This window comes from Amblyomma mixtum, chromosome 3, assembly GCF_055824585.1.
Source record: "Amblyomma mixtum isolate Tamu chromosome 3, ASM5582458v1, whole genome shotgun sequence".
Classification (NCBI taxonomy): domain Eukaryota; kingdom Metazoa; phylum Arthropoda; class Arachnida; order Ixodida; family Ixodidae; genus Amblyomma; species Amblyomma mixtum.
In genome coordinates this window covers 327424771-327452315 of record NC_143014.1, presented here as the reverse complement: position 1 = coordinate 327452315, position 27545 = coordinate 327424771, and the positions used below count along the sequence as shown (strand labels likewise).

General features: G+C 52.1%; 1 protein-coding gene across 7 annotated transcripts in view; it reads right to left on the bottom strand.

Moving 5' to 3' along the window:
- Ctl2 (Choline transporter-like 2) overlaps positions 1-27545 on the bottom strand; it is a 182242-nt gene that overhangs the window by 117297 nt on the left and 37400 nt on the right. Inside the window, exon 1 of one of the 7 annotated variants that reach the window (XM_089584026.1) lies at positions 18381-18693. The exons of 2 other annotated variants lie outside the window; for them this stretch is intronic. In XM_089584026.1, coding sequence (XP_089440152.1) covers positions 18381-18486 — 106 coding nt within the window. In that variant the 5' untranslated portion in view covers positions 18487-18693. Of the gene's footprint in view, positions 1-6067; positions 6312-18380; positions 18694-27545 lie in introns of those variants that run through there. 4 more of the 7 variants (XM_089584028.1, XM_089584027.1, XM_089584029.1 and 1 more) reach the window with 4 other exon arrangements.

The window sequence follows — 27545 nt, the reverse complement described above, 5'->3', positions numbered from 1 at the left end:
ATTTTGCATTTCGTTTACACGTCTTTAGGAAGCTAGAAGGATGAGCACTGACGCCGCTGACCAAGCGAGAAACACGCTTGCGTTACTGCCCAGTCACCCGCAGTGTCTTGTTACTGGCGGTTCTCTCTCCCACCGCCAGGTGGCGCTACGGTCAACGAACACTGCGTAAACTGTGGTATGTGTCCGCAGTCCGGATACCACCTATTCTGGTGACAACGATGGTAGCACGAGGAGGAGACTTCGTTGTCCTGTAAGGAATAGCGGGGCGGGTACCAGTGCGCAGGGGCATGTCAATAAAGTCCCTTCCTGCGTCTGCGCACTGGCGGCCTTGCTGTTTCTCCATGCCCCTAACCGAAAGGGTCACCCTATTCTGGAAGTCCATTAGCAGACCTTGGGTGCGAACGACGCGGAGCAAACACAAATGCCCCGATCAGCCAACGACAATGCGGAGATATGCGCAGGATATGCCAAGATACGCGCACATTTTCTCACGCCGCGAATCACGCGCCCGAACGTACACAGATGACGTTACCAGCTGCAACGCGCCTTCCCCGTTATTCCCAGACAAAGAGAGGAACCGAGAAAGAATCACACGATGGGGCGCCATCAGAGCGCAAATATAGGCTGACTCGCGATAAGGCGGTGCGCCATGAAATCGATGTATCTCTCTTACACAGTGTGCAGGACACGCCGAAGGCTGTCTACACCGGCCGGCGTGGCAGCATGCATGGAAACGCAACGGAATGGTGTTCCACGCCAATGCGGGCCAATCACGCTGCTGTGGACATCCTCAGAATTAGAGGCATACCCCGTCACGCTTGCGACAGCGCCAGTCCTTCCAATTTTAAAAGTCACCGTACGCGCCGGCCCAGCGATTCAACGAGCACAGTAGCCAAGCCGCTTTCTGCGGCATACACCTCGCAGCACGACGGGGCGCGCCTCCAGTGTTCGTAACAGCCAGAGGCGCCCGATCGACCCCCATGGGCTTGCGTGTTCCCTTTGACGCTGTTGCCTACTGTACCTACTTCATCGTGCGCAGGAGCAGATAAGCTTATGCGTCCCCGTCCGCAGCCTGCCTGGAATTGCAGGGCCCCTCACAATCTGGCAGCAGTGCACTGTGAGGCCAGACAAACGCACTCGCCATTTTTAGCGGCCCAGCCGCCGCGGTGGCACAGCGGTTATGGCGCCTGGCTGCTGACCCGAAAGACGCGGGTTCGATCCCGGCCGCGGTGGTCGAATTTCGACGGAGGCGAAATTTAGAGGCCCGTGTGCTGTGCGACGACAGTGCGCGTTAAGGAACCCCAGGTGGTCGAAAATTCCGAAGCCCTTCACTACGGCGTCCCTCATATATCCTGAGTTGCTTTGGGACGTTAAACACCAATAAACCTTTTTTATCGGCCCAAAATACCGCATTAGCGCGCTGCTGTCAGATAGCAGAATGCTTAGCCAGATAACTTCTCGAGCACCATCGCTAAATCCTCCACAGCGAAACATTGCCCAAAAGACAGCAACCATGAGGTGTGAGAGACCAGGAGTGACAAAGGAAGCCCCGAACAGCACAACGCGTCACAGAAGTGCAGCCTACAGCAGGTTCACTTTCAAGCCGAGGGGATAAGCAACCTTTCATGCTTAATTTGCCTGAGCCCGCAGGCAGTTATTGCAGGGGGGAATGACAGGACGAAAAACAAAACACAGTGAACAGGTCAATTGCTCGCCGAAGGCACGGAAGCTATCCTCAGTGGAACATTCAGCAATGCCAGCGGGTAATAAGGTTTGGTTTTATGGGGGTTTAACGTCAGGCTATGAATGGCGCCGTATAGTGGAGGGCTCCGGAAATTTCGACCACCTGGGGTTCTTTAACGTGCACTGACGTCGCACAGACCACGGGACTCTAGAATTTCGCCTCCATCGAAATTCGACCGCCGCGGTCGGGATCGAACCCAGGTGTTTCAGGTCAACAGCCGAGCACCATAACCAATGAGCCACCGCGGCGGCTCCCCAGCGGCAAATATGTTCCGACCAGTGGTCGCGAGGAAAATAAGGAGTGTTTCTCTTTGTTGTGTATTAACTCCAGTACATAGGTTTTGCTTTCTCTTTTTACTGGACGTTGATATACCGAGTGCTATTCCAAACAGAAAGATGGGATTGTCAGGCAGACACTTGTCAGGCATGTCTGGCCAACCCCATAGGGAAGTGTACCGTGTTCTTTGAATAAGGATTTGATTTGAACATATTTGTATCACTTTAATGCGCTCAAATCCTCTGGCGATCCAACCGTCTGCGTAAAAGATCACGCAGGAACAAAGGTCTTTGTTAATGTTCACCTAGAGAAAATAACTGCGAAAGAGCATTTACTCCGAGCGCTCGTCTTTTTCGCGCTTTAGTATTCATTACGAATCTATATCAACATGCCCAACTTTTTGCACTCCTAACCTGGAGTGCTGTCTGCGCTCAGATATGGGATACGAGAAAAGGTTTCGCCAGCTTTCAAGTGCTGGAAGACACGGACAGACAGAGAGAAACAAAATGATTCCGTGCACATGTCTTATCTGTTCGTGTCCTCTAGAAGTTGCAATGCCCAGACCCATACCCATGCACCTGTGTAGCGGTCCCATACTACACAGGCGCATATTAGAACAGGTCTGTGATGAGTGAAATTAATGCTTTCACATTAAATGGCGCACTACTGAAAATAGGCTTTAGGAAGTTGATTAGTTTACATTAGGCATTCAAATTAAAGCAAAACTTGAGCATTCAGCTCTCAAAGATATATTTTGCTCGACCTGCCTCGTCCACGTACGGCTGGATGAAAACGAAACGACAAGATACTTCTATTACGATATTTTTTTTTTTACATACGAACGCTAATTAATGAACATCAGGCAGACATACCGGTACGCTTTTAAACTTGAAGGTCATCTGCCATTCAGAGCACCATCGTTGGTGCCACTAGTGCCATTTAGAGCACCGAGGTTAAATGCATCGCAAGAACTTTGAATGACATGATAAACCACACAATCGTCAGCCAAACTTTGCAGACAAGATCGAGAACAATAACACTTATATAAATGAGGACAAAGATACGAGTCCCAGAACTGACGCAATTGCATGACCGCTTGAGCACACCACACAAACTGCAACGTTCGCCGACTCAGCTGAAAGCTCGCGCAGTCGCCTGGTAAGGCCCACTAACGCTTGTTAACTAACTTTGCCTCAAGAATTTTGTGTCATCCCTTTTACGGACGGACGCCGTTAAAAGGGGCAATGACACTGGTGAAAGGCCCGCTAGAACTAGAGCACGGCGCTCGGTGAGGACCACCCAGCCGCTGATGGAATGGCGCCAGTACTACTTTCGTGGCACTTATCTTCCAAACGTCGCAGCGAAGCGCCCCTTGCTTACGCGGCGCGCTACGACCGGAACTGGCCCGGACGATAATGGTGTCACTGTAGAGCGAGTTAAACAGAAATGTGTATAAAAGAAGGAAGCTGTTCTTTAGCTCACTCCCTTTGGAAAAAGGAAGCGCGCTGGCGGCAGCTTACTCCCAATAGGCGCATTCGCGTTTAGAGCATCCTAGTTGAGACCAAGAAGAAGAACGGGGTGCGAGCCGGGCGCCATCACCACGGTAGGTTTTCCAAAGTCTCCTAATCCTTTGTGCCAAATTTGGCAGCCAGGGCGGCGTTTTTGACTCGGCGCAAATGAATTTGAAGATTTCCAGCCTCGCGGTCTCACTCGGGGCCATTTCTACAGGCAACCTTGCGTGCCTGACGTCGCTATCTGCACGGCTGTCGGTATTCGCTGCGCGTTCGATTGAAGAAAAAAAAAACGATTCGAGCTTGCTTTTGATCTGACTTAGAAGGGGGCTTAGCGCGAGAGAAACAAGGTCATGACACAGGTTTCTACAGCGCTAAGCCCGCCTTTAAATCATGCCTCACCAACTGGCCCAAACTTCCACTCTGGTTTTGGTCTTTTCAGACGAATACTGATCGCAGGTGTCAGTTACAGTTGCCAGCTTAGCCAATCAACGCGCACAGAAGAGGTTCTCATTATTTTAAAAAGCCGTTTATCTGTACTAAGGCTAGGAGTTACCCTAAAATAATGCGACAATGAACTCAAAATGTTCGAAAATTCTCCGGAGTTGCCCTTTAAGTATATAAACGGAGTGGATTCCTTGAGAACGTAAACGTGGCTGGAGCCGACAGACAAAGGAGTCGAGTGGGCGGATAAGATCCAGAAGTCTGAGGGGATAAGGTGAGCGCAGGACAGGGCTGAGCGGAGAGCCTTTGTCCCCCAGTTCATGTACACAAGTAGAACTCTTTGCGGGGCCAGTTGGCCCGTTCTGATATGAGTATAAAAGCAGCGCGAATGAAGGTGCCCGAAGGCGAAACGAAGAAGGGAAAGTCCCTTCTTCGTTTCGCCCTTGGGCACCTTCATTTGCATTGCTTTACTTATATCAGTGGATGTATAGTGAGATTGATGAAGACTGCAGCCAACCGCCAAGTAACCACCACTGTTAGACATCGGGACATATTGGAAATGGAAGGCGCATGCTCAAGAGACTCCAGGCCGCGAAGACCGCACGGCGGGGATTCTACGGGACAGCTTGCGGAGTTATCGGAAACTCGGGCGACCGTGCCCGCAAGTCGTCAGTGCAATAAAGGCGAAGAGCGAACGGATGCCAGGGCGCTGACACACACGAGTGGCGGTGCCGGAAGCTCCTCAAGAATAACGAAAACACTTCATGCAACACCCGGATGGAATCAAGTGCACCCTCAATAGCACCCAAACAACACTGATCGACTCTCTACCACTCTTGGTTGGTTGGTTTGTGGGGTTTAACGTCCCACAGCAACTCAGGCTATGAGAGACGCTCTACCATGCTTCGCGTGCTTGCTTAGGTATTGATCATCCACCCTTTTGTTCGCAGCAGCAGATGTGCAAGCTGCTCACGTTAAGACACATTGTAAATGAACCAGGAATCCTCGCGGTGGGTTAGTAGAGGTTAGTAGCGCCGCCGAGGGCCGTCCGCGCGTCTTGAGCGGCCGCCAGCGCGACGCCCACATTGTCGTCAGACGCGTGACTCTCGGCACCTGCGCGCGAGCAGGGCCGCTGCCGGCCGGGCCTGGGCGACAGCGGCCGCGGTCACGGGCAACTCCGGAGTGCGGGCTCGTCAGATGGGTCGCTGCAAGCCGAACAGAGATGGCGCGGAATCTGGCTCATTCATTTCGTAGCGACGCTGGCCTGTGCGAAGACCTCACTGATCATTCGAGCTAACTACCAGTGAGTTCGTATTGCGTTTCGCCGTACCGTCCCTGTAAATAACTGCGAACAAATGTGCAGAGACTCTACAGCATAATATCGCCGGTGATTTTCGGTGTGTCGTCGTGTCGCCAAAATCCTCGTATGCCTGCTCCGTCGCAGGGGACAGCGTTCACATTAGAGACGGCCAGCACGCAAAGGGGAACCTCGAATAAAACCGGAAAAGACGGGGCGTCTAGTTGCATACAGACGACGACGCTACCAGCCAAATGTTTATTTCCCCGCAGCGACACGTGAGCTCGTCGACAACGACAAAACTAAAATGGAGAAGGAAAAACGCAGAACACCTGTACTTCAAGCGATGTAGCAGACGACCAGTCTTGGCACGGGTCGCTACTTTCCTCGTAGCATTTCGCTGCTTGCGATGTCGTCAATTGTTTCCTTTTTACGCATCGCGCATTTTGCGCTGTTATTCAAACTTCAGGGCACCATTGGACCAGTCCTGTTAAGCACTTCTTTTGGCGAACTTGGCGGTCTTCTAGCAGCTACTAAGCGAACCTGCGCCTCGAGGAGTAAGAAGTACAGGAAAGGTATTCTCAGTGTCCTTTTTCTACCTCGCGGTGCCATTGAATGTGCTCCCAGACTGCGCGCGTGTGCCGACAGAAGCTTCCCTCGCGGTCAGGCCCCGCTCTGCGCGAACTCAGATGAGCAACAGGTCACCATATATGCGCCCTGCACGAAATGCTCACAGCACAAGGTGCTCTACGCCGGCACCCCGACCCACAGCGGCTCGCAAGCGGTGGCACTCACTGGTGGCGGGGCTGGCGACGCTCCTCAGCTCCTGGTCCCGGGACGCCTTCTTGGCCATGGTCGGAGCGCGATCTCAGCGGCAGTGGCGGCCGCTCGGGCTCGAATCGGCTCGCACAGCTCGGGGGGCCCCGCGATAAGGAGCAGGCCTATCGCCCGGGAGACGCGCGCCGCCGCCGCAGGTGCGCCAGGCACGCGTCGACGATTCGCGCGCCACGACCGGGGCGGGAGCGAAAGCGCTTCTCCGCCGGCGACACCGCTCAGGTATGGGGGGGGGGGGGGTCACTCTCCTCTCTGCGAGGGAAAGAATGCTGCGGGGCGGCCAAAACGACGCGGCGCCGCTGCGTCACCCTCCGGGGGGAGCCCCACGAGGGAAGAGAGCACGAGAGAGGTTTACCAACAACCACTTCTCGCCCCGCTGGAACGCGTGACGGGCGCTGTCACCCCGCTCGTCAGCTCTCCGCGCGACTTCGGAACCGAGGCACGCGCGGATGCGTCTCGCGTCCCGTTAAGCGTGACGACGGCCCAAACACTCGCGAGAGCGGAAGACGTGCCGCCTCTTTTGTCCCAACCAGCTGAGATCGAAGCGCGGGACGTCGCGTCCAGTGTCTTGGGCGACGCCTTATTCCGGGCTTGAAACGTCCGAATGCTTTACCGGAGATGTTACGCTAGTGTAATCGCGATGCAGGCAAGAACAATACGAAAGAGCGCCGCACCGAGATGAATATCCCCGGGTTATTATCGCACCCTCAGGCGCAGGTACTGACGCAGATGGCCCTCGTATCAACGCAGGTTGCATAAAATACGAGGACAGAAACAGCGCTTCAAAAGTAATGTTTCCGGAGGCCGGCCCTTACCTCCGAGGCACGGTGTAAGAGTGCTCTGACCTGTTTAAACTATTACGGAAAAGTACAAACGTAATATACACGAACACAGAATTACACGCAGCTTATAATACACTATTACCCGAGCGTCGAGCGCCTGTGGCCAGGGCACACAGTACTTCAGTGCAAATGTCGGCATGTAGCGTATTTCGTGGATCAAAAAAAAAACTATAAAACAATGATCTCGGAGGACTATAATATCCGAAGACGTCCAATGTATTTCGGAAATGCGCCAAGGAGAGGTCAATTTACAATCGGTGATTGATAGAACCCCCCTCTTGCAGTCAGCCGCAGCTAAGGCTGGGCAGAAAAAGGGAGAATGCAGGCCTTTGGCTCGTGCCGTGTCTGGCCAGTAAACAAGGATTGCTTCTCTCTTCTCCCCTCCCACAATGAAGTAGTGGTGGTTCATAATTACAGACATACAAAGAGGAAGGAAAAAAGCTGTTGCCAGCACCGAGCTTCGGCCGGCGGAAATACACGGACAGGGACAGGACAGCAAGGATAAATGCACAAGGAAACCGAAGCTCCGGGCGCCGTGCCCGGACCGCCGCTTTTCGCGGGGTCCTTCTCGAGTTGCTCGAGGGAGAGAGGGGTGGAATCTCTGTAAACGTGTTGGCTCCGCCAGCTACCAATGCGCTTGTCGCGTCATCAAATAAGCCTTGTTTACATGAGCCCGAGAGCGGCGTGTCAGTCAGGGGATCGCGCTGTGCAAGGTCAGCCACGGCCGGACTCACGGGCTTCTCCACTCCGACCGTGTATAAGCCCAACTGGACGACAGTCTGCTGTCGTAAAAACTCCCGTGTCGCGCGTACTGCGGGGCGCGACCACAGGAGTAGTAAACCAACGTTTACAGATATCAATAAACGTTGTAGTAAACCGGGTGCCACTTGAGTTCTCCCGTGCAAAATGCTTTCCCGAAGCTTGAAAGAGGATTTACGCAGGGGACTGCGAGTCCACCCACCCCTTGCGGCGAAGTGGAGGGGTCGAGTCCAGTCGACTCCCCGACTCGGCGGCGTTTACATGAATTCCGCAACCGGTTTTCCACCGGACAACTCGACTCGATGCAGCCCTGTCGGGTTCAAACGCCGCTTTTTTCAGTATTGAAGTAAACGGTAACTTTGCTACGAACCGCTGAACTGTGGTGCGGGTCTGAATAGCGCGCTGTTTAGCGAGCATGGCAAGCTTCCCTGATAGCCGGGCGGGCCTTCTTGAGAGCAAACGGCCGCGGTTTCGCTATTTTTTTGCACTCTTTTTTTCATGCTAGCAGTGACAGTGAGCCCCAGGATGATGTCAGATAAATGGATTTCAGTTGGGACGGTCGGATGAAGGCCTCTAGAAACCAGCCCCCAAAAACAGTCATTGTCCGCCGACAAGCATTTTTTTTTTTTTTTCAGCTAGCAGCCGGCTTACTCTTTTTGCGCTAGCTCGAAATGCTCGCAGTATTATGGCTGCTATTTTCTGCATGCCCCGATTATGCGGCCAAGATTTGCTGCCGCCACCTGTGTGGGTCTGGCGTTTCGCCCGAGTAAAGATGGCATCGTGCAGTACAAAGCCAAACGGATGACGAGTTAAAGCGATGTGTTCGGGCTGCTGTTCTCAGCAGATGCAACAGAACGATTTGAGCCAGCACGAATATGTCCGAACGCACATCTTAAGCACGCAGCCTCAAGCTGAAGCCGATGACAAAAAAAAAAGGTCACAAGTGCCTAGGGGCATCGCCCAGCTCCTACGACTACATTTCTAGTGCACTGAACACGGCTTGTTTTCCGACCTTCATCCCGGGTTTAAGTCCAGAGGGTATTGTACCCGCTTTGTGGCCACACTATGTTTTAATGTCTCAAAATTAGGGACCTGTTTCACCTTTCACCTTGTAATAAGGGAGTAATTACTCACTGGCATCCACCCAAGCGCAGCCATACAGCTGCAAACAAAAGCTATGCAGCTTCCACAGAAACTTCGTAGTTAAACATTAGTGTCGACGCCATCCACGCAAGCCCCGAAAAGGCCGCGATCGATGCAAATGATTGCGCTTCACGAAGCTTCGCGAAACGCACTGAGCATAGTCCCGAAACTATAGCACGTATACAGCTCTTGCTCCGGCCACAGGAGTCCCCTTCCCTGGTGCACTCCCTGAGCATGAGTGAGAGAAGAGCGGAAGCGCAGTCGGACGGAGACAGCGCCGCAGCGAATGGGCCGTGTGCCACTTCCCGCGGCGTTTCGAGGGAAGCGCGCGTACGGACACGCTTGATTTCCCGGAAGTCGCCGCAGCCGCTGCTCGTGACCACGGCTCGTGCGTCACTTCCTTGCACTCGCTGGAAATCGCGGAGCGGAGCGAAGATTCTCGAGCAAGCCGCCGGAAGCCGCCCGAGGAATGCGCCGAAAAGCCATTATTGAATCCGAGAACGGTGACGTCCACGCACGGAGGTGCATCGTAACTAGCCTCATGGGTAAAAAACGACACTTTTGTTTATTGGTTTATGTGTACCAAATGCCATATATCTATAATGCGACCCATAAAGCATCAAGACAACAAATAAACTTGCGTGTTACTTAGAAGCCATAATGCCGGTGCGCCAGGCTAGAGGCACTCTTCGTTCGCGGAATGCCGCCCGCCGGCGTACTGGAAGTGCGTAGCTCCCAGGTGTCGCCAGGCATAGCCCGCTTCTAGGGTGCCTGGATGTCCGCTCGCCTCCGCTGGCCATGGCACAGAGAAACCGCTGACGACGGCGCTTCCACGAAATGACTAATCCTGCTACGAAGACGCTATCAACAGGGTAATATCACATTAAAATTACGGTGCAGCTCGTTTCCGCAGCGCCTTCGGCAGCGAAGCGAGCGTAGCAGGCCAGGCCAGAGCCGCCGCTAACCTTGCCGCACCCAGGTTGGTTTCACGGCAAGACAAACAGCGAAACAAATGCCGGCTTCCCCGCACGACAGCGGTGTCAGGTGGGAAATGGGTACGCGAGACCGAAGGCTACCCCCGACCAAACCCTCCATGTTTCCCTTGTTACGAAGTTTTGTAGCGTCGTCCAAGTGGCTAGCGTTGTCATCTGGCTTCCAAGGCCGCACAACCGACCAGCCTCCACGCGCGAAAAGTGATAGCGCGAGTGCCGTAAGGAGCAGCTCTACTTTCAGGGGCGCGATGCGCTAGCACGTTTTGTTGCTATCGCCAAGCGCACTTTGCTTTCCAGGTTAGCACCGCATAGCCTAAAGTGTCACTGGGTATGCCGAAGCGCACTGCCGGTAAGTGCTCTTAACTTGCGTGCTTGACAGAGGTATTATTCGTTTGACCTGTCCTTTAAAATGGTAGTGAGTAGCGGGTAGTGCGAATAGTACGTTCTTCAAAACTCAACCTAATATGGATACTGTAGTTTCGATGCCGAATCGGAAACGAACACAGATAGAACCGAATCGAATATGAATCGAATGTCTTCACAAATATTCGCTATTTCTGCGAATATTCGTACAACACAAATACCACGAAACAACGAAGCGCTAACAGCGACGCTCCGGTACGGCGCTACAACTTGCGGCTGCCGAAGACGCAACAGTGATCTGCACTATAGGGTGCACACAGTCTGTACATCAACTCTACAAGCGTCATGTTATACTACTAGGAAAATGACCTTTTGCTACTGACGTCGACAGCGACTAGACTAGTGCCACATCTAAGGAGATGAGAGGGGAGACAGCCATCTTTGAGCTCTGACCTTTGACATCAGGCATGAAAGCAGGGTTTACTTTCAAACTATTCAGTATCGGTTAACCAGCCTGATAGTAGCACGTCTAAGCTGTATTCTGATGCACTACACTGCTGACAACGCAACGGCGAAAAAAAAAAAACCTCTTCGAACTCAAAACTCTATTTTTTGAAAACTGCCGACAGCCTTAGGTGGAACACCCACTGACTAATAAACTACGGTCTGTAGCGTCAAAATGACTGCCATGCCGCGCTCGTTCTGCTGAGCAGAGAAGCGAATAACGCCTTCACAGTAAGCATTCATAAAGAAAGCTGTTTAACCCATATGGTGTCTAATGTGTTAAAAATAAGGAGTTTTAACCAAATGCGCGAGAAAAGGCAAATAAGGGGAAAACACGCAGCAGACACAATTACATATTGCACGCGACCTTGCCACTGCAGCCCACCAATCAGCAATTTTCGTAAAGCCCGGCGGCATGACGCCAGACGAATGCGGGCCTCCAGTTTTTTCTCAGACAGACTAGTAGCATTTCCTTTAACATACACCAAAAAAAGACAAGTGGTCTCGCTAGTCTTCTCATCGTTGCCGTTATTCACAAGGACGTAATTAAGCAAAATTAACAGTAAACGTTGGCCTAAGAAACAAAAAGGTCATTCATCATCAACATAACTATACGTCCACTGCCCGACAAAGGCACCCCCCACTAACATCCCGTGAATAGGGTTCCTGGATGGCCAGCGCCGCACGCGGACATCAAGGCACCCTACCAATGAAGCCTGCCCTGCGCTACACTGCAAACTCCAAAAGCTCACCTCGCCGCAGACTCTCTGTGGCCCGCTCTTCTGCTTGTCCCTTCTTGGAACCCACTCTGTTACCCTAAGCGACCACCAGTTATCTTCCCTTCGCATTACATGCACTTCCCATGTCCATTACTGCATATCAGCCACCATTATACTCGCACTTGTTCCCTGACCCACTCTGCTCTTCGCCCGTCGCTTGAAGGGGTGCGTTCGCAAGACAGGCACAAATGCGAAGGCCACGGGACAATCGCTCTCGTCCCGGGTGACTCTTGTCATTTGGGTGTCTTGCGAATGCATGTAATACTTCCTAGAAATACGAACCATCCAGCCCGTCTGGTAGTTCTCTAAAGGGGGTACACAGACGCCAGATTTTCATTGCATGTCTTCGTTGCAGCGATGCGCAACACATTACTGTAGACGGATCACCTCGCGCTGTTCGCCTACGACCGCTAAGTAAATAATTTATAGTTGAATTTCTTCTCACGCTGTTTCAGTTTAGGTTTCAACAGTGGAGCGATGGCTGCGACGTAAAAGGTGAGTACAAGTCACGGGAGGCACGAAAAAACTTCCACATAATCGCTGCTTCGTCCTTTTAATTCGCCACAAAGCTGAAGTTGCCAGCCTGCCTCAAGAGCTGGAATGAAAACGACTGAAGAAGCGGCGATTATGTTGCACTTTTTTTTTTTCATGCCTCAGGTGACCTAAGCAGCATGAAAACCGAAGAAATTAAATTCGCTCTTTTCACAACATGTGGCACCCACTGGGAAGTGCGCGAAAATTCGTCTGCTACGAAGAAAGCTGGCTGAAAACATGCATGTGAACGTCGTTGGCGAGATCCGGTTCTGCGAGGCACCAACTGCGCATGCGCAGTGGCAGGTGCGCGCACGCGGCTCCCGCTTCCTCAGTTCGTCAATTCTCCACTTTTCCGAAGGAAAACTAACAAATTTGGCCTTCCTGAGGCCCGAGTACACTATCCACACGGAAAACTGTTTCAAATGGAAATTATAAATGCCGCCGGAAAGGGTTTTTTAAATATTTTTTTTTATTATAGTACATATGAAGAGAGAGCCCCAAACACAAGAGATTGTAACTGCGATAAAAATGAGTTCGTGAGCAATCGCTCGCAAAAAAAAAAGGTCCGTTTAGTCGCCGCGGTGGCTCAGTACTTACGGCGCTCGGCTGCTGACCCGAAAGACGCGGGTTCGACCGCGGCTGCGGCGCTCTCATTTTGACGGAGGCGAAATACTTGAGACTCGTGTGCTGTGCGATGTCCGTGCACGTTAAGGAACCCCAGGTGGTCGAAATTTCCGGAGGCCTTCACTACGGCGTCCTTCGTAACCGAAGTCGCTTTGGGAGGTTAAACCCCATAAACCAAACCAAACCAAAAAACGATCTTTATAAAACCGAAACTAGAAAGGGGGGGGGGGGGGGGGGGGGGGGGGGGCATTACCAAGTGCCTGAAATGATGTACAGACGGGAACACTCCGAACCACTCGGCCCCGTAGTTGGGGCTTGTCGGCGGATCGCCAGCTGCTCGTATAAACCGCGGCGAACGGGAACGCATTACAAGAAGAGTGGACTGTGAACGACGAGAACGCCCATCGAATGAATTTACAGCACTGCGGACAAACGCCCGCAAAGAGGGGCCACTTTTTAGTTGCTCGGCGTCTGCTTTCGTGCTTCTGGCTAGCCCAGCTTTTGCGAAAACTCTTGTTTTTCGGCTGGAATCGCTAGAGACGATGCGGAATTTCGATTCGTCCTTGCCAAACCACACATCGCTCCTAGTTTGCCGTCCTTCGGAAACGCGTGGGGCATGTGCGTTCGTGACCCTGACAGCATTTCGGTATGTTAATCGCGCTTGAAATTTCGAAAAACTTTACTCATCATCATCAGCTTGATTACGCCCACTGCAGGGCAAAGGCCTCTCCCATGTCTCTCCAATTAACCCTGTCCTTTGCCAGTTGCGGCCACTGTATCCCCGCAAACTTCTTAGTCTCATCCGCCCACCTAATTTTCTGCCGCCCCCTGCTACGCTTGCCTTCTCTTGGGATCCACTCTGTTACCCTTAAGGACCAGCGGATATCTTGCCTTCGCATTGCATGCCCTGCCCAAGCCCATTTCTTCCTCTTGATTTCAACTAGGATGTCATTAACCCGCGTTTGTTCCCTCGCCCACTCCGCCCTCTTCCGATCTCTTAACGTTACACCTATCGGTTTCCTTTCCATAGCTCGCTGCGTTGTTCTTAAGCTGAACCCGCCTCCACGTCTCTGCCCCAGAGGTGAGTACCGGTAAGATACAGCTGTTGTATACTTTTCTCTTGAGGGATATTTTAAACTTCACTACCACAGTACTAACCACAGGACTGCCATCCTGCCTTCCCCTTCACGCCGCCCGTCATCCATCCGCTGCCAATGAGCCTGGCCTGAGAGGATGGCTTTCGGCTATCTACACCGTATCCGCTAAGGTGCCGAACTGCGCGACACAGCGCCACGTGCACGCGTCGGCTGCGAGGTTTTTAAACGCTTGCAAGAAGTGTACCTGTTACCAAGGAAGCTTGGAACTCTGTCACAGTTTTATGACACACCCATCATATTATGAAGCATTCTAGCCTACATAAAAGTTCGTTGCATTTGGCCTTCAACGTCACGTTCATCACACCTCGCTGCGTTGTCCCTATATTTAAGTTCAACCCGTTCCGTTTGCCTCCAACTTTCTGCCGAAGTGCACGTGGTCATGAGCGAGAGTGTGAGCGAGCGGCTGTCAGTGTGAGTAGAAATGAGAGAGTGCGGTTGAGCCACCTCTCACGGTGCCGAGATATATGCCCCAAGGGGGGTACCGGCAAGACACAGCTGTTGTACACTTCTTGAGGGATACGGGTAAGCTGCCATTTCATGATCTGAGAGGGCCTGCCATACCAACTCGACTTCATTCTTGTTCCGCCAGTTATTTCACTCCAGTGGACCGGACTCTGCGATTACCACTCGCCCAACGCATCGATGCATTCCCTTACCACTTCTAAGTGGTTCGCTGCGTATCGTAAACTGTTGTGCCCTTTCAGAGACTACTGAGTCATTGCTTTAGATTTCTTCGCATAAATTTTTACAACCACCGTTTCGCTTTGCCTGTTTAGGTCCCCAATCATGCTCTTTAGCTCGTCCCCTGAGTTGCGCTGCACGACGATGTCACCCACAAGTCCGAGATTACTAAAGTACTCTCCATTAAATTTGTATCCCCAATACAATTATGTGAATACCTCACTATGAGCATTGATAATGAGATCGCGACTCCCAGCCTGACACCCTTCCTGATTTCAGTGTCACCCCTTTCCCGGTGGAGGAATTTAGGTTTTACGGTTGTATGGGATTTAACACCCCAAAGGGACTCAGGGTATGAGGGACTCAGGGTATGAGGGACTAAGGATATGATGGACTAAGGATATGATGGACTAATGATATGATGGACTAAGGATATGATGGACTAAGGATATGAGGGACGCCCTATTCGAGGGCTCCGGGATATTTTCGACCACCAGGAGTTCTTTAACGTGCACTGACATCGCGCGGTACACACGGGCCTCCAGCATTTTCGACAGAAATGCGACCACCGCAGCCGGGGTCGAACCCGCGTCTTTCGGGCCAGCAGCCGATCGAGCACCATAGCCACAGAGCCACCGCGGCGGCTTTGTGGAGGAATATCGTGGCTACACAATCGCTACAGATTTTTTCCGACACTAGAGAAAAATTTGTAACGACAAAAATACAAATTTTTCTGTCGTATTTTGGAACCGGCTCTGTCGTATTTTTCGACCGGTTAGGCAATGCCTTAATCTCAATGTCTCAAGCTTCGCCTGAGACAAACGCTCTATCATAACCTACGAAGGCTATGCGTACCGGTTAGTAGTATTCTGCGCATTTCACTAGCACCTGATTGACGCTGCGATACGATACATCGTAACGCAGCCTTCCCCGGTAGCCAGCCTGGTGCATTGGCTGACTGAAGACTAAGACTGGTCTAATTCTGTTAGCGATTAGCTTAGCAAATCAAACCTTGTAAGCAACAGACGGCAAGCTAACTGGCTTGTAGCTTTCCAACCCCTTCCTTGTGGATTAAGATTATGTCAGCGTTCTTCCAATATTTTGGTGCGCTCGAGGTTCACCAAGTGTTGCGTATACGGTAGCAAGTTTTTTTGCACAATCTCCCCATCGTCCTTCAACAGCTCTGCGGTCACTTGATCCTCACATGTTTCCCCTCTGCAATGCTCGCAAGGCCTTCTGCTTCCGTTACCGGCGGGGTGCCCAATTCCTCAGAACCACTGTCGGCGTCACTATAGCGTCAAGATTACTTTCTCGCACTGGTGCCACCATATTAACTGCAGCAACCGAGGCAACACGGATACAAGGTGATAGATAAACATTACGCAATCAAGCTGAACATCAGAGCTATTTTACGGTAATCAGAAGACATGCAGGTGATATGGCCATCCCAGCACATATTTAGACTGCACCATATAAAGCGCTGCTTTAGGTTGTGGACAAATACAGTCCAGATAACGGCCGCAGTTATATAACGAACGCTCGCTTATTGCAAACGAGGGCGGTGTCACCGTCTAAATATGTATCAGGGCAATGGCATTACATCTCAGGTGCAACGAACAAGTGTGGCCGCACAACTCGGTAGCAGCGAACGATGAGGCGCTGTGCACTCCGCCCCGGAGTCGAGAAACCCCGTTTCTTGCAGGAGCGAAGCGCGATGAGTGCCTCCATGCTCCTTGGAACACTCCCCACCCCACAAACTTTCTAAGGAAAGAACGCAACCACCCAAAAGGCGAAAAAATAATACGGGATTTATGGAATGCCGACGACACTGTCTGCCAGGTGCAGTAACGCGTGTCTTGAAAGGCTTTGGTCAGTTGGGAGTTTATCCGAGCGCCGAAGCAATGTTAATCTAAATCTAGTTTAACAGTGAAAATGATGCAATTATGAAGACTAAAAATCCAGTGTAAATGGCTGGATAAAATCAAGAGATTCAATATAACTTAGAATACATTGAAGTGGAGGATGAACGCAGGGCACTGCCAAGAGCAAGAAGGCAAAGAGTTGCCTCCCACCGTGCATGGCTACGGCGCCTCCTTGTCTGTGACAGGGTGCCCTTTAGATGTAATCACATGAGAAAAAAAAGACTGCAAAAACTTTATAGTTCTAGCGGTATCTAAAATTTCCACAACTTTGTCAAATGATACTACAGATTCATCACTTAACAGGCAGGTTAAAATGATGTGAATGATTAAAAGCAAGCCACTGAAGTGCTCGCATTCAGGTGGCTCTGCTCTCATGAGTAAATGTGTGTTCAGTGGGTTAAGTGTGTGTGTCCGATTCGTAGTCTTGCATGTATGACCTTCTAAAATCTGTTTTTACGATGCCTTTCTTATGTTTCTTCTTTCATGTTTGGCTATAAGAGTCGAAGCAAATGCACTAATGGATTCGTTGCCAGCTCTTCAATATCCTGTTCAGATTATCAAGGTAAGTTTTGAAAAATATGCAGCCCTCAATTCCATCTGTCCGAATTCATTCCATGAACTTCTGAGTTCTGACAGAGCATATTTTTCTTACTATGGACAACCAGGAGAGGTGCAAGCCATTCGTTACGGATTTTTGGTTTCACTACAAGCATTTACTCAAAAGCAAGATTTGTAAACTGCTTTCAAAATACCCAAGTTAAGCCATAAACCTTGTTGGGATAAGTTCCAGAAGAGACACTACCACAGCCAGCTTTACGCACACAGCAGCCTGTGAAAAAAAAAATAAAAATTATGGGTAATCAAATGGACTAATGAGAAGGAAATGTGACAGCACGCTTCGTTCACTCTCCTATCTATTCCAGTTACGATGCCATTCCAATTCCGACTGTGCAACTACGCAGAATGTGTCACAATGTTAGACGGCGGCGAGTCCTGACGCCACTACCGGCACAGTGGCACAGCAGTTAAGCAATGCGCCAGTGCACTGGCACGTAGCTGTTTGAAACACAGCCACCGCTCGGGATAGCGAAACCCAGGCTGCTGTTCCCGGACAATGTGAGGAGTAACTCAAGCAAGCTTCACTTTTGCACAGATAGTTCTTCGGGGGCTGCATAGTTTGCACACAGGCCTGCTGCTGTCACTCATTTTCATTTTTGCCGAATCATGCTTCGTCCGGCGCCTCTCTCTCGCTCTCCCCTCTCCCATACAAGTGAAGAGGAGGGGGGGGGGGGGGCAACAGGTGGAGAGAAATCCCCCTAAATATCACATAGGTGGAGGCTTCACACAGGCGCCGACGTCGCTGGACAGTTCTCGCCTTCAAGGCCATCTTAATGCTACACAATTAAAATTTTGTAACATATACTCATGAAGGTCTGCAGCAGAGTTGTCACTCCAATAAATGGTACATGATCCCCTGACTATTAGTTTGGGACGAGCATGAGGTCTGAAAAGCCGATGAGGGCCGATAAAAAACAAAAATTCCGACTCGCGGAAGGGCTGGTGACCTTCGTGTTCCGTAACTCTTGGCCACTCAATGCCAACCCGCCGGGGTGGAACGCATAAAAATACCGCTCACTCGTAGTTATGCATTCGGGTTGACAAACAGCTCGAGCAAACGCGGCGACGTAGAGTGAACACATCGGTCCCTGGGCACCGACTTCCCGCAGAACAGTTCAAGAGGGCACATCAAAGCCAGGGCGAGCGAGAGAGGGGCATTTGGCGGTGCCGGCGCGGTCCCAAACACGGGAAGCACTCGGCCGCCACAGAAGCCCGCCCCACAGATCGTCTTTCGGGGCTTCGCTCTCGGTGCCCATGAGAAACGCACGCGCGACACGCACACAGGGAGCCACAACCGATAAGCGCTTATCGGCGGTGCCGCCCCCGCGCGAGCCGCGGCCAAGAGAGGGCACCCACCGTACTTCCCGGGGGGGGCCGGGGCTTCCACGGGCTCGAGCTGGAACTCCTCGGCCTGGGCAAGGGGCGCGTAGAGCCCGTTCACCGCCGAACCGTTGACGACCATCGCGCGCGAACACGTGCTTCCTGCTGGGCGCGGTCTCCAGCGAAGAGAGCGGCTCGCCTTGAATCGGGGAGAGGGCGCAGGGTGCTGCTCACGTAGCGCCGACACTCGGCCAAGGTAGTCCGCGCATCGGGACGCACGGCGCGCGCGATACCGGAACACGGAAGGAGCGGCGAGGCTTCGCCGCCACGCCTTCGCGCGCAACCGTGCGACGCGAACTGGTGGCCACACTGTCCCGAAAGGACTCCGAGCGAAGCCCATCATCGTGGCACCGCCGTTGGGCTGGTATCCTCTCCTGCGTCTGGCACCGAGTCGCAGCCTCGTCTGTCGACTTCCGGTCGGAAGGCGCGCAGCGCCAAGACCGACAGATCCGGAGCTCAGCTGCGGCGGCGGACAGGAAACAACCACATCCCCGTGGCTCCCGCTAGAACCAGTTTCGAGCACCGCGGCCGGGTAGAGAATACGCCGCGACCTAGCAGCCCAGCACAGCTAGGCGTATGCGGCCTGTTCAGCAGTAACTACCCGCTATTGACTAAAACCCAACAGATGTAAATGAGCAGATAGAAAGCTAGTGTGGAGAGTCGAGAGTCCTGTATAAAACGTCGACCTGGTCCAAGCCACTGCTGCAAAGCTGAGCTGATGTCTCGTCACAGAGGTTACGAAATATCCTTGAGATTTTTTTTTTTTCAACTTCTGGCTGTAAATGTCAAACTGCTTCTACCGTCCAACAGCCATCGCCCCCACGCAACTCGGACGGCCCAGAGGACGCCACGAAAGCTGATGAGGAATGAAGGAGAAACAGGCCAGCAGAAGGGCGACCGCCACTTCGCAGTGGCAACAGCCACAGCAGGGCGTCGATTCCTTGGCGACGGATGGCACCTTGAAGTCCTTAATCAAAGGTTTGGTTTGGTTTTGTGGGGTTTAACGTCCCAAAGCGACTAAGGCTATGAGAGACGCCGTAGTGGAGGGCTCCGGAAATTTCGACCACCTGGGGTTCTTTAACGTGCACTGACATCGCACAGTACACGGGCCTCTAGAATTTCTCCTCCAAAGAAATTCTAGCCGCCGCGGCCGGGATCGAACCCGCGTCTTTTGGGTCAGCAGCCGAGCACCATAGCCACTGAGCCACCGCGGTGGCGTCTTAATCAAAGGCTCTAAACGGGTGACGTCTGCTGCGCTGCGGGCAACTCGAGATCGCCTGTCTTAGACTGTCTTAGAATGACGGCCTGCAGAACCCGCTACTCGCAGTTCCCACCTAAAATGCAGTCGCCTAAGAGTTACTTGCGAAGTGTCCTGCAAAAAAAAAAATATATGCGTCGGCACAATAGCTCGGGTTTCCGAAAGCCCAGGTAAATAAGCCGTTCCGCTCAGCAATAAAGTCGGACCCCCTGCCTTCGAGGTATACTGAACAGCCGACGTAACGTTCTTTCTTGACAAATGACAAATCTGCGTCAAAGCAGCGAGAAATGTGCGATCATGGGCCTTATCTCGTACCGTCTGTTGCAAAAGTTTACAGCCCACCGCATCATTGATATAAACGGCGCGGTGGGCTGTAAACTTTTGCAACAGAGGGAACGTTCATGGGACAACGCCGCCAGGCGCAGGAGCGACATTTACATTTTTTTTTTGTATGGCGCTGGACCTTAAATCGGGGCATCCGCATAACCGAGATGTAGCAAAGAGGTCCTCGAGCGTGGCTCAAGACGCCCCATCGCCACTGCCCATGCCTGCAGCAGGGCAGGCCTCGGCGGAACGGGTTAACTGTTCCAGCAGTTCCTAGCTGACTTGTTAAAGAGTGGGCGACGCCGTTTTTGACTAGAATAACTGGCCAACTAGATTTGTTTTGTGTTCGCGACTATGCATCCTTTGCAAACATCACTTTCTTTAAAAATTATGGACACCAAGTATTAGCGATGCCTTTTGCATTAATGCTTTATACTTATTTTTGTTCATGAAAGCAGAAACATTTCGTGGCGAGTGATTTTGAGAAGCCCAAGGCCGATGTTAAAAAGAAACTGAAATCGAGTGCAGTTGTTCCAAGCATCTTTGCACTTCGAAAACCAAAGACTCCACGGAAGGCACCTCACCCTCGCCCTTACTGTTTACCGGCAGGCCACAGGGCCTTTTTTGCTTTTCACAGCCAGTCACCTGTAAAAACCATTCCAGGTAGAAGACGAGGCGATCGAAACGAGGATGTGCGAGTGTAGACGCCTTGCAATTTTCGCTGCTTCACCAACACACTTTTCTCACTTTCCGCTCACCACACGATAACAGCTGGTACTGTTCTGAACAAAAATTGCGAAATCTTCCAATTTAGCTGAACGAAAAACTAGTTCCAAGCCGGCGGCGGCGGCCACTTGCTATTCCGACGGCGCCGGTCCGGCGGCCTGGAAGGAAAATGGCGCGCCTGCGGGCTGTTGTTGCCCACAGAACTAGCACCTTTGCTGTACTCAAATTTTCCAGTGACTCTAGCTGCGCCTGATGTGCAGCGCCATCTATGGAAGAAAAGTAAAAACTGGGACGTTGATCGCGCTGCTGGCGCTGCTTTCCCCACGCTTCCTTGCACGCGCCCGCGCTGTCACGATGAATCGGGTGCATTGCGGCTCCAGGAAGATCGTTCAGGCTGACGCGCAGTTCGGGAATCCATACTTCATTAAAGGGGAGAAGCTGATTAGTCGCGCATACTGTGTGGAGCAGACGATCGACGACGAGGAGGCCCATTTGACGGTAAAATGCATTTCTCGAGTTAGTAATAACGTCGTACTGTGTGACATGTAACTAGAGGTATGTCCACTGCATAATTATATGCTCGAAATATGCGAAGTACTATAAGCTCTGCGAAATAAGGCGAGGCAATCGGTGATCGTAGTTGTCGGCTGTTGCATGCCATGCACAGGGTGATCCACTCACTTGCGAGTCGAAAGGACATGCGACCAGGCAACAGCTCGACAACCCCATTGTTCACACTTGTAAGCGCGACCAGCGGGTCGCCTTCTCGTCAGATTTTCGTTTGAAGCGAAAACTCGTAGGAATGATGTTGTTCGCGCGCTTTCGAGTTTCGTCTGCTTTGGCCGCGTCTCTTGAACTCGCTCGGTGCCGCCCGCTGCAGCTGCCTACCACACGATAAGCGCTGACCGAAATGGACCTGCAGCCTAGGGACTTGCATCCGACAGAACGCGGGAGCTCCGTCCACAGGCCGATCCCCAAGGAGCGCAACGCACAGAAAGAAGCAAGCTGTCCTTCGAAAACTTCAAGAACAAGTTGGAACAAGGTTTGCCAAGACATCACCTGACGCAGAGGACGACGAAGCGAGAACAGGCAAGCGGTGCATGGGCGTTGCCTCCCGTCTGGTGGGACCACTTCTGAAGTGTCGACCAGCAGCCTGCCGTGCCATGTTTCCAACAGCTTCAAGCTCCATGCCGCAACGGAGTATTCCCTCAATCCGAACCGAAATTTTCTATTTCAGTACCTTTTCCCCTGAAGAACCTTGATAACTGCGTCAATCTAGTAAGAATTTCTGTTCCTAAAAATCCCTGAAAATGGGTAATTTCTCAGAACGGCTTCGAGCAGCTGGATGAACCGCGTCGTACGGGGTCGCCACGTATTAGGAGGATCGGAAGAGCAACAACGACGCTGCTTGTTAGCGGTGGAAGGAGTAACAAATTATCCTCCGAAAAACGTAAAGAGCTTTTCTTTTTCTCCCTAGACGATTGCGACAGGCTTGCTGGCAACGCGCCCATGCCGCCACTCGACCGAAGAGAACGCCTCCGGCATGAACGTCCTCAGGGCACGCCCGCACGGGATGGAAACCTCGCAGAAAAACCAGTCCAGAATTGAGTCACTACCTCACAGAGTACGGCTTCTCGGTAGCGTCCAGTCTTAAAATAGAACTGCATAAAGCTCCTGCGGACGACTGCGCCTTCCGGAGGCGAAGCCCACCGACTACGAGAGACTCTGGGTGGCAATGGAACGACTCTATGAAGCGCCGCAAACCGCGCGTCAGAACGAAGGTGGCAGAAGCAGCCCGTAATCTGGCCAATATTGACCACGGCGCACGAGAAAAATCCTGCCCAAGCGAAATCGATATGCGTTGACACGACACGAGCAGAGAGCGCAATCGGAAATGGTGCGGCAAGAGTGGCGTAATGTCCCGATACCCCATCAATCAACGGTAATGGTTTGGTTTATTGGGGTTTAACGTACCAAAACGACTCAGGCTATGAGGGACACCTGGGGTTCTTTAGCGTGCACTGACATCGCACAGCACACGGGCCTCTAGAATTTCGCCTCCATCGAAATGAGACCGACGCGGCCGGGATCGAACCCGCATCTTTCGCGTCAACAGCCGAACACTATAACCACTGACCCATCGCTGCGGCTTAGATTGTCCTACGCCGTCGCAGGAATAAGACAGCTAGTGGGCAGATGGCAATAATCGAGTGCAATCGGACGAAATGAATTGTATCATCGTGGCCTTACAATCAGTACGTGCCTTCCATCCATGTACTGCTTAGAGCAGCCTGAGTGCCCAAGGCGCGGTTAATCGCCCCGAGAGGATAGTATGCGGAAAAAGGTGACCTCAATGTTCCCATTTTCCATATGTGAGAGCACGATTAGAAATGCGTATTAACATCAAGCAGCAAAAGATTAACGAAACTTAAAAGCATGAGAAAATGCAACAGCGCGCAGCTTTTATCAGTTTAAACTGAAGTGACAGACAACTTTTCTAGCTCGCTTGTCACTGCGCGGGCAGCATGACAATCGCTGGGTCTAGGTTACATGTAGTGCTGAATGCGGAAAATTGACAGTCCAGTTTTGTCATTCACCCACTGTACGAGACCTCGCCTTCGTGATTGATGTTATTAATTTTAGATCTCCTTCAAAGCAGCCGTCTACTGAGCCAAAGCCAGACGAAGATTTCTTCTTCGCCGCTTCCTTCGGACACTAGATGCCGTAAACACTGACAAACAGGCGCGAGTTCATGGTGGATTTTTAAAACAAGCACTGGTCTACCTGGGCTACCTTGGCAAGCGACCTCACCACTGGCTCATTGGCGACCGGTCGCCAAGGAGCAAATGGTTCGGTCGCTTTCCCACTGACGCTTGAAAGCCGCTGCAACGTTGCCAAACAGCGGTGGCCAGTGCAAGGGGACCAAATGCATCCGAAATGTTTTATGGGGTGTAACGCCCCAAATCGACTCAGTCTATGAGGGACGCCGCAGTGAAGGGCTCCGGAAATTTCGACCACCTGGGGTTCTTTAAGGTGCACTGACATCGCACAGTACATGGGTCTCTAGAATTTCGCCGCCATCGAAATTAAACCGCCGCGGCAGGGATCAGCAGCCGGGTGCTGTAACCACCGAGCCACCACGGCGGCTGAAATGGAAAATGAATAGTGGATCCTTTTAGAATACGGGCTCAGGGGCCGAAGCCAACAAACAGTTCGCTATGGAACCAGTCTGCTTTGCCGCCACGTCATTTTGACGAGGTCGTGGTAGGCGTGGGTAGGGTGAACATTCTGGGAGGACGAGGTGAAGACAGCAGCCAATCGACGACCGCCCGAGCTTTCTTTTGCGTTCGCTAGAGGGCGCCACTCGTTTTAGATTTGCGCGGGAAGCCGACGGCAAGGCAGAGCTTCCCTTGCTTTCGTTTTCATGGTATTCGGTGCCAGTGCCGGCGGGCAAAGGCCGCCGTCTTGGACTGCACGCTTCGCTGCGTCAGCGTGAGCTGCTAGTTGAGCTTGTGAAGCAGTAGAGCTGCAATTGCAGAAACAACACTGTTCGCTAACAGACGCGGAACGAAGAGAGGGAAGTAGACACATGCATAGACTAAATATTATGAATATCACAGGATACGTACAATGAACCTAATGAAAAAAAAATACATGAGCAGCGGACAACATTAAAGTAACCACGCCGTTACAGATCACGTAGCGTCCACGAATCGCACACTACATATGGTTGGCTGCCATATCCGCTGCTTCTTTTCCTGATAACGCATGCCTCCACCGGTTCGCGAGTATAACTGTCCTTAAGGCAATGCGAAATTGTAGTTTTAGCAAAACACGTGCGGCACGCCTTTCTTCTGCATTCCTGAGACGAACGTTAATACAATAACGCTGAGGGATATACTTCGCTCCCTCCAAGCCCCACTGCTGAGAGGCTAGCAAAAGCGATCCTTCGACGAACGAGAGTTCGGAGTCCCTAGACGCCGGCCGCAGCTTTTTACGCACGCTCGCCGCACTTGCTACACACAAAGGAAAGTGCTTGCATCAGCGGATGATCGCATTTGCCGTGTGCAAGTGTCGCAGACGTCCGCGACGTGTGCGACACTTGGCGAGCTTCACGCGGTGTTTACGGGGATCGAAGCCGCCCCACGAGGCTAACGGCACTGACCACTGCCGAGATCAGCACGACCAAGTGGACACGGCGAACACGACCTCTTTCTCCGCTCAGCGTCACCGCCGCCGGTGGGCTTGGTCGGGAAGAACGCTCAGCTGCTGACAGGGAGAGGCTGCTCTAATTGAAAAAGGAAACAACGTTCTCTGCGCGGCATCTCTCCTCAGGGCGTGGTTAGGCCGTCGGCCCAAAGCGAGACAGTTACCGTGCCTCTGCTTTCTCCACGACTTCCTCCTCAGAACAAACCGCGGTTCTGCCCACCCGGCCACACCCATCGACGTCACACCGATTGCGCACAGACGGGGTCACACGCGGGAGTCGACGAAGCCTCGTCTGTCTTCAGAGTCATTCGCAGAGATCGCAGCTCCGGAGCACGGCTGAAAAATCTGGCTGCGCTATACGGCTCACCGCTCAACATACAGCCGCAACTGAAATTCCCATCTCGTGCCTTTTCATTCATACGAAAACAGCTCAAATGCGCGCTTCCTACCACGTACCGCATTTGCCAAAAGCAATCAGTCTGCGTGGTTTGCTTCTCAGTGCAGCACTCCCGCCACTCACGAAGCTCTAAACCTCTGTAAGGTAAGAATAACCCTCCTCCTCACCTTTAAGGGAAGCCATAGAGACTCCACTAAGCAAATGAGAAGCAGCCTGGTCACATTTGGGAAAGACTTTACGCGCTCTGTTACGGCCCTTTTCATATGCTGCGATTTCCGCCTCCCGACGCAGCGATTATCGTCGGTCTGCGACAGGAGAAAGCGTCGGTCTATCCGCACAAGGCTCCGTCCGGCTGGAATTCAGTCGCAGCGTCGGCGTGCTCCTCTCTGCGACTGACCAATGGGGAGCGCCGAGGAGGCGTGGGGTCACGTGGGAGGAGTTGCCGCGGCCGAAGCAAAACTGTTTATTCTAACCAAAACGCGCGAAATATTCGCTCGCGTTAAAATCCCGCTGATTACAACAACATCAACACATTCCGCGTTGCAGCTGTCTATGTAACGATCAAGCAACCCTACGCGTCGCTTCGACCAAATTCGCTAGGTACGCGTCGCACGTGGAAGCACCGACCGAGAATCGCACTGCGACATCACCGACTGCGCCGAATATTTTCGTTCTAGTCGCAGCGTGTGAAACGGGCAGAGGCAATGCCCGCGATTCCCCCGGGCTGCCCCCACGTTTCGGGGCACACAAGAGACCTCTCTCTGCAGGTCGCGAGGCGGCGTCCCACAGACATGCGGCAGACAATGGGTCGTCCCCGCCCACAGCTGTGCAACAGTGTCGCACAGCTGCGGCTCCTGACCGCGGCAGCTGCCAGGGCACCGCAGAAGCGAGAAAAGCTTCCCCGCCAGCGGACGGACGCCGAGCGAAATTGCGACGCCAGCCCATCAGCGCGCGATGGAACACCTGCACTGCGAATAGGAGACAACACACGCCTAAATTGTTTTAACAGAAATTCTTGCGCTTCTTTCGAAAGGCCGTGCAGCACCACTTGTGCGCTTCTGCGCACGTAGGCTCTTCTGTGCGGCTCGGAGAGTTCCAAGCCGGCACAGGCAACCGATAGCCGCCCACAGCACAGCAGCGCCCTTTTTTCCGCATCAGTAAGACATCCCGCCCAGCAATGGCAGCTGCCCGGTCAACCAATCAGAGTCAAGTGAACTAGAATACTGAGCAGTGCACCCAAAGCGCAGTGAACTGGACTCAACGTCTCCGCTCGCGAGATGCCGCCTATTGCCGAAAAGGGTGGGGAAGCCTGGTGCCGCGGCATGCGCCTTCCCTGGTTAACAGTGCCGCTTTCGGCCGGCGTCATGCGAGCAGGCCCTCAGATAAAGCGATCGAAGTCACAATATGTCCCCTGCCTGTCATTGAAAAACCAACACGCTTTTACTGAATTACTAGCTGTGTGCTACGTAGCCTCCTCCACACTAACGCACAGCAGGCAATACACCGGGTATTTCAGCGAACACTTTCAAAAATATTCAAAATATGCTTTTTAGGGTAAAATTATGGCTTTTGCAGCAGGGTATTGCCAGGCCAGGCGGACACCAGAAAACTGGTGAATCATCTCAACTAGTGAGCTGGTTAACTAATTTCTAATAACTAACTATTTAAATAGTAGAGTTAGGCGGCTGGTTGCAATTACATGTAGCCGGTCGTTAGTAATAGCATAGTCCTTTGGTAATAGCCATATCAGTTTTTAGAATTTCAAAAGCGATTGCCCTTGGCGCTGTGGCTAGACAAAATTCGGCTTTTTCGAGTAGTTACGTGCACTGGAGGGGTTGCTTTTCCTGCATGCTTTCAAAAGCGTATGTATTTTCGCACGATGCAGCCAAACTTTGTCGTGCCACAGCGGCGAGGGAAATTGCGTTTTTGAAATTCTACAAACTGATATGGCTATTCTTAACGACCGGCTACAAATTTCTAATTACAGCTAGGCGCCTAACTCTACTAGTTAAAAAGTTAATTATTAAAAATTAACCACCTTACTACCTAAGACGATTCACCGGTTTTCTGGTGTGAGCCAACACTGGTAATACCATGCTTCAAAAGCCATATTTGTACCCCAGAAAGCCCATTTCTGAAAATTTTTGAAAGTGTTCGCTGAAACACCCGGTATAGTAGTAGTAGTAGTAGTACTTGAAGCTGAGTTTGTTGGTGCATATTCAGGAAA